The sequence below is a fragment of the Carettochelys insculpta genome, chromosome 1 (genome assembly GCF_033958435.1).
Source record: "Carettochelys insculpta isolate YL-2023 chromosome 1, ASM3395843v1, whole genome shotgun sequence".
NCBI lineage: Eukaryota > Metazoa > Chordata > Testudines > Carettochelyidae > Carettochelys > Carettochelys insculpta.
In genome coordinates, this window is record NC_134137.1 from 305,930,914 (window position 1) to 305,938,651 (window position 7,738).

The 7,738-nt window shown below is 44.9% G+C and overlaps 1 protein-coding gene across 5 annotated transcripts in view; it reads right to left on the bottom strand.

Annotated features, from left to right (window-relative positions):
- Nucleotides 1-5,901, bottom strand: part of NAV3 (neuron navigator 3) — a 407,330-nt gene extending 401,429 nt beyond the window's left edge. For all 5 annotated transcript variants that reach the window (XM_075012496.1, XM_075012492.1, XM_075012483.1 and 2 more), the window contains exon 1: nt 5,545-5,901. In XM_075012496.1, the coding sequence (XP_074868597.1) occupies nt 5,545-5,787 (243 nt within the window). In that variant the 5' untranslated portion in view covers nt 5,788-5,901. The remainder of the gene's footprint in view (nt 1-5,544) is intronic.
- Between the last annotated feature and the right edge of the window lie 1,837 nt (nt 5,902-7,738).

Here is a 7,738-nt window from a genome sequence, read left to right on the forward strand (position 1 = left end):
TGCAAGGGAAGGGGAGCCAGGAACCACCAGGGCTGGTCAGTTTCCTGGCTCCCAGAGTGGCAGGAGCTGGGAACCGGGGCAGGCTGCTTCCAGTTGCCCCATGGCTTGCGGGGCCAGGAAACTGATCAGCTCATGGCTGGTCAGTTTCACATTCCTGACAGTGCAGGGAGGGAACCAGGCTAAGAGCCTTCTCCTTCTCCTCCCCCAGCTGCAGGGCTGTCAGACACCTGCATGTCTGAGGGAAGGGAGGGAGAAGACTCCAGCCACGGGGCTGCAGGTCTCCCTGCACCCCAGCCAGCGACCCTGCTCATTTAAGCAGGGGAGATTCACTCATTTAGTGAATAAAAGTAGGTATATATGTTCCTCATTTTAGCGAGTACTTGTTAGTAAAGTACTCTTTAAATGAGGGATGAGTGCACCTCCAAAGCGCACGGGCTGTCCCCCATGCTCGCTGGGGGGAGGACCTCCATTGGGTATTGGGCCCCCTGCTGGCTCGGTGTGGCAGGGGGTTTTGTTGGGGAGGGGCTGGCCAAGCCCCATGTGGGTGGGGGAGGTGCTAGCACAGTATCGGGGGTCTGTCAGGGGGCTAAGATGGGCCCTGTGCTGGCTGAGAGAGGGGGCTCTGTTGTGGGGGCTGGACTAGTTCCCACGCTGGGTGTAGGAGGGGCTGGTACAGTGCGATGGGGCTCCGTCGGTGGATTGGCCAGGCCCTGTGCTTGCCAGGAGAGACGCTGGGGCCAGCACAGTGTGTGCGTTTGGGGGGGCGGGGGGAACATAGTAGAACCTTGCCTGGACAGACAGACACAGAAAGAGTAATATGTATGTGATGAGAACCTAAATGTAGTTTTACTAACTACCACCATCCACCTGTGTCCCAAAATTTCTGACAAAATGACTTCCCAGGACTGTTTTAAAACATGAATGGGAAAGACTGGGGCTTTTGTTCTCAGGGTTTATTAATTTCATTTTTTTCAGGGTGTAACAGGGGATGTCTGGGCTCCCTTGGCTCTGCTTTATTTTTGAGTTTAATATAGATGCCCACAGGTCATTGGGTTTTTGGGGTCCTCTTTTTGTATTTACTCTAAGAAGTAATGTATATTACACACATTGTAAGGAACAATCTCTAATGTTCCCTAGTACATTTTAACATAATACCTTTTCAGAAAGCACTATGTTAAAGCACATGAGGTAACCTTTAGTGCGAATCAGCAGGGTCTATATGGACCAATTAATGCACAACTTGTGAGTTGACTTTTGAAATCACATGTCCGTAGTCAGCATTACTCTTCCTTGAAGAGAAGCCTTAGCTACAATTAACCATTCTGGTGTTGTGTTTTGTTTTTTTTTTCCCTCAAAATGCAAGAATAAGTTCTGTATTTGGAAGGTGGAGCTACCAGAAGTATTTTATTGGTTTGTATAAGTTTCAGTAGAAAACTAGAAAACTTACAAATATACCAAAAGGTAGAGATCAAAACAAATACAGTAATCCTTCCAAATGCACAATATCAACTTGCGCTGAACTCGCACTGAGGCAAGTTAAGCACAATTCAAAATCACGCCCCCCAGCCCTGCCTCAACCCACCCAGCTCCACGCAGCCCCCATTCAACACCCCCTCACCTTGCTTCTAACCCCTCTGGCTCTGGTTCAATCCCCCCCAGCCCCAGTTAACCCCCACTCAGCGTGGCTCCAGCTCACCACCCCCCCAAGCATGTATCCAACTCAACTCCCCCCACCCACGCCTGGCTCCAGCTCCACCCCCTGCAGGGCACATGGCCCCAGCTCAGCTACAGCCTCCCTCCCGCTACAGCCCTAACCCACCCCAGGCTTAACCTCCCTGCTCCCCTGACTTGGCCCCAACCCACTGCCAGGCTTAACCCTCCCCAGCCCCAGGACTTACCTTTTAAAAAGAACTCCAGATGATCCTGCTGCTTCCCCAGCTGCAGAAGGTGCCTTGCACTGGGGAAAAAAGCCGGCCCTGTGACTTACCTGAAATCCGTGCTTTGCGAGGGTGTGTCGGAATGCAACTCTCACATAATTCAAGGGACTCCTGTATCTTTAAATATTTTCAAAAATATGAAATATTTCATATTTTCAAATTGGGGTGCCTGATGTCAGAATCTGAAAACTCCTAATTCAGGCAACTAAATGAAAGTGATCTGACTTTCAGAGGTGCTGATCATTCACACTTGTTACTTACCTCAACAGCTGTTCTCTCTAGTTTCCCCTGATTTCAGCTGGAGCTTCAGGCAGTCAGGGGACGCCATGAAACAAAACTGCAGAAATCAGTGCAAAATTTGAGTGCTCAGTACCTTAGCACATCAGGCTAGTTTTATTTAGCTTCACAGTTAAGGACTGTGTAGACAAACTTTAGTTTCAGCGTGAACATATGTACCTTAGCCTTTAAGGGGAAGATGTGGACAAGGGCTCAGCACCTCACAACCCTCACTGAAACGTCTGGGAGCTACTGTGTGTTGAGCTATTTTGAAAATTTGGCAGTAGAAACATAGGAATTGTCATGGCTCGCATGCACTTCCATCTAGCCTAACATGCTGTTTCCAGGGCTGCTGACAGGAAGGGCGGAGGGAAATGGGGTCCCAGCAATTTAAACAGGCCACGAGATCTGGGCTACCACTGCTACTACTATAACTGCTATCAGTTAGACTCAAATCTGCGACCTCTGGAGCTTGGTGCATGAGCCTCTACAGTCTGAACTAAAAGCCTGTTGACGCTCAACTGAGTCTAGAGGAAACTCATTCTTCTCTCTGTAAGCGGTCTAAGGGCCACAATGTGGGGCAGTGACCCTCACTCAGCAGATGTGCGGGACACACTACTACAGCAGTGGTCGATGAAGCCTCAGGCCCTTTATCTCATAGTCCAGGTGGTGCTGAGAGCTAGCTGGGGTACGTGCAGTATGATCTGGGCAGCACTGAGGGCTGGCTGTCTCCGCCCTGCCCTTTCTAGGGACCTGAAGGTTAAATCCCATCCCCCCAGCCAAAAAGAAATAAAAAATACCACATACATTGCTCCAGCAAAGTCTGTCACATGCCCTGGCTGTTCCCAATAGCCCTCAGCACCACATGCTTCAACAGGAGAGGCAAGGGCCCCATAGCAAGCAGATGTGAGATAATCTGCTCCTATGAAGCTCTCATCCTACCCCCTAATATCAGAGAAACCCAGAAGCATGAGGTTTTATATCCCTTCCAAAACGTTCATTGACATTAGCTATTATAACTCAGAGGCTATTTTAACGTGCCTGCTATTTTCTGAAAATAATAACTTGCAGAACTGAAACACTATATCCATGGTAACCTGTGAAGGCACGATGTTAGAAGAAAACATTCTTTACACTGGCTCAGTTAATCTAAAACTACCAAACAGGAAGCTATACATTAAAAAGGTTATCAGATTAACATCATTTTAGAGTGGCAAACGGTTAATGCTAATAGTAGTCTTCAAACTGCAATCATCTGAGGGAAAAGGCAACTTAAAACTGTTTCTCACAGATATTTTGAGCATAAGCTTTCGTGCACAAAGACCCACTTTGTGTGCTCCAAACTATCTATTAGTCTATAAGGTGACACAGGACTTTTTGTTATTGCTGAGGATGCGGACTAACTCGGCTACCCCGCTGATACTTGAAACTGTTTCTGTTCACCAAAAGATGGGAAGAAGATAGAGCAGCTGCCCTCTTGTGAGAGTGGCAATGATGGGTGATTCAGGCTACGTCTACACGTGCACACTACATCGAAATAGCTTATTTCGATGTAGCGACATCGAAATAGTCTATTTCGATGAATAACGTCTACACGTCCTCCAGGGCTGGCAACGTCGACGTTCAACTTCGACGTTGGGCAGCACCACATCGAAATAGGTGCTGCAAGGGAACGTCTACACGCCAAAGTAGCACACATCAAAATAAGGGTGCCAGGAACAGCTGCAGACAGGGTCACAGGGCAGACTCAACAGCAAGCCGCTCCCTTAAAGGGCCCCTCCCAGACACAGTTGCACTAAACAACACAAGATCCACAGAGCTGACAACTGGTTGCAGACCCTGTGCATGCAGCATGGATCCCGAGCTGCAGCAGCAGCAGCCAGAAGCCCTGGGCTAAGGGCTGCTGCACACGGTGACCATAGAGCCCCGCAGGGGCTGGAGAGAGAGCGTCTCTCAACCCCTCAGCTGATGGCCGCCATGGCGGACCCCGCTATTTTGATGTTGCGGGGCGCGGATCGTCTACACATGCCCTACTTCGACGTTCATCTGCAAAGTAGGGCGCTATTCCCATCCCCTCATGGGGTTAGCAACTTCGACGTCTCGCCGCCTAACGTCGATTTCAACTTCGAAATAGCGCCCAACACGTGTAGCCGTAATGGGTCCTATTTTGAAGTTGGCGCCACTACTTTGAAGTAGTGTGCACGTGTAGACACGGCCTCAGAGACCCCTATGACAAACAGAAACTGAAGCACAGACATATTCAGAGGCATGCCCAAGATCCCACAGGAAGTCTGTGGCAGAACTGGGAACAAAACTCAAACCTTCAGATTCCCAGTCCTGTGCTGTAGACACAAAACACTCTTTCAAGGCACAGCACTCTCTAACTAAGCACAAGGAAGGAGATACATTATGTGTGTGCTGCCACTGCAATCACTACGCTGATGGGTAAGTTTCCTTTAAGTAAAAATGAAGCCATTATAGAAATCAGTTTAATCTCAATGAAGTAATCAACGTTCAGGGATCAGTACTGATAAAGAAAGAGGAAGAAAGCATGCAAAGGCTGCTTGCTCTATCCGGTTACATTATATGTAAATCCCTGTAATACTGTAGGTGAAGGAGCCACGAAATTGCACACTGCTGACAAGAAGGGATTCAATGGTATTGCTGTCCCCAGAACATAATATATTTTAAATTACTGCAGGGAGAATGTTTCATTTTGTTTTGCATCCCTGTGAAATTAGAGCAGGGTAAAGGAGTATCTGACAAAAGGGCAGACAAGAGAAAGCTGTTTTATAGAAGTGAAAAAGACAGGTAACTTCACATTGAGGATCTGTTTTTCTGGTTCAAGGGTTCTGCAGAAAGTTTGGTTAGATCTTTTGAAAACTGAACCCAACAAGCAATAGGCTGTTTTTATTTTAAAGCACCTCCCTTTGGGAGTAAGTGTGGGTGTGAGAGCCCTTTTTAACATTGTAAAATAACATGAAGCTGCCAAGTTTCAATGTTTTCTTAAGCACTGTCATGTGATAGTTCTGCTTATCTGAGTCTCAGCATGATTTTTATCTCTGTGATATGACTTGCCCTCATCAGAAGCTTGTCATAAAGGATCACTCCATCTGATATCATAAAATGTACATTTTAAAAAAAGAATATATATTCAAACTCCAACAATGAGCTAAACACAATTCGGTGTTAGTATATTTACACAAACTAGTTCCTATTTTACACATGCACTCCACATCCACCCAGCTACTTCCTAGAGGCAGATATCAGACTTCGTGTGAATAAATCAACATTTTAAGAGCTGAGTCTGCAGGTAAAATACAGAACTAACCTTACTGTCCTCTGTCTCCTTGGTTTTTCCTTGAAGTGTTTTCTTCTCTCCAAAATCACAGGTTGACTTTAATGTAAGCTGACAAGAAAGCATTGAGCTCTCTGCCCCAGTAAGCTCCAAAGACTTTGATGAATACTGCTGTGACCCAGTCGTGCCAAGATTTGGTATCGGAAGGGCTGTATGAACAGGCTTTGACCCTACAGCTGGCTGTCTTAGCTTTGAGGCAACCCCAAGAACAGGCATGGCTTCTATAAAAGTATCTTCTTTCTGCCAAAGAAAATGCTTCTGACCTCAGTCTGGTAGACTCCAGCTTCAGCGATTCCAGAACAAATACTTTAAACAAAAGTAGCAGTCATCTTTAAAACAATACTACGACTTTCCTGAAGAGGCAAAACTTTCCTTCATCTCTCTCTCACACACACTGCTTAGTCAGTGGCTGGGTAAGACTAAACACTCCTTTGGGGCGTGAACTTTTCTTGAAGGTAACTGACACAAAACTGCTTGTCTGGGATTAAAGAACTCATAAATTTGCTTTTTCTTCTCTCTTCAGCATGCCAGTTCTGTGCATTAAGTGAACGGTTTGGGGATGTGGGGAGATCAGGAAGAAGGGAGCAGAAAAAGAAATCTTGTCCTCCAACTGTCAAAACAGCACTGAGACCACAACACTGGAAACACAGACCTCTTCCTGACTACATAAATAACCAGCCCACATCTTTAAAAAAAAACTTTTTAAAAAAAATGAATCTGAGTAGCAGCCAAAGCAAACAGCTGTTGGAAGAGTTTTTAGCCCGGAAACAATCTTCGTGATGAAGCTGTTTGTCTGATTCCTGCCTATTTTTCCTTGCTGACAGCCATGAGCTGCAGTGTTTCATTCCCTGTTTGTCCCGTGAAATCAGGTTATAATCATGTAAGAGCATGGCTAGGGAGAGACACTGAATCACAGTATGGGTAACGTCTGCCTCTTTTGTGAAAAATCCATACAAAAACAAAGGGCAGGACATAGGAAAATCACAAGCATTGTTATGAGATTTAGTCAACACAATATTTCAATTTCTTTTGTTAACGTCATCTGTTCAATTTTAACACTTTCCATTCTAAAAAGGTTTTTGAAGCTCCGTAAAATCAATGTCTAAAGTGTACTTTCAGGCCATTATTTGTAAAAATACTCCCTGGCAACATAAAATCCTTTGCCACTTAGAAATGATACACAGACAGAACAAGCTATAAAAGTCAGTCACAGGGGACTACACATGTTGATAAAAGGAACAGACAATATTACTTGATGCCCTGGCCAAATCTGTGTGTAGATAGAACTTGGCACGGAAATCAGTTATGGACACAGATTCATACTACCATTGTCCATTTAAACACTCCTCGGTCAGGTGTCACCACCTCATCTTTTTCAAACTATGGAGAATACTAGCCCATTACTCAGAATAAAAGAATATCAATAACAAGCATAAATTTTCTCAAGCATTTACAGCAGGTAAGCCCCCTTAAGAAGTGACTAAGGTCTGAAAAAAGCATCTGAGTAAAACTGATACTGTCTTACTCAATTTCCCTCTTAGGTTGAGTCATATTTACTGACATTATGAGCAAAAGTAAATCTTTGCCGCTTTTTTATTCCCGTTTCTCTCTCCATAACTAACATTACTAAGGGGCAATATCCAGAATGTTAAGATTTCAATCAGAATTATTAACAAAGTCCCAAATGCAGAATGTTTGTTACTAGTAATGAGCTCAAGTGAGAAAAGAAGACAGTTTGAATTTCATATCTCAGTTAGAAAATACATTTTAAAAATATTAAACAGCAAATTTGGAAGACAATAAATGTGGATCCTCAGGGTATGTCAACACAGCAGCATTATTGCTGAACCAGCTATTCCAGAAGAGGTATTCCGGAATAGTTTGTTCCAAAATAGCACAGCTACACACAAAATGCATCTCCAAATATTGCTCAGCTATTTCAAAACTGAGTGTCTACACAAAACAGAGCCTAGTTTGAAATAGAACCACTGGATGCACTGTGGCTTATTTTGAAATAGGCTCTACTGTCTAGAGGCTGCATCTACGCTAGAAGGTCCTTTCGAAATAAGTTTCAAAAGGACGGCCTCTTTCAAAAGATCACACAGCATGGCTACGTAAAAACAGCGCTCATTCAAAAGCAATTTTGAAAGAATGCGGCCGGCCTTTC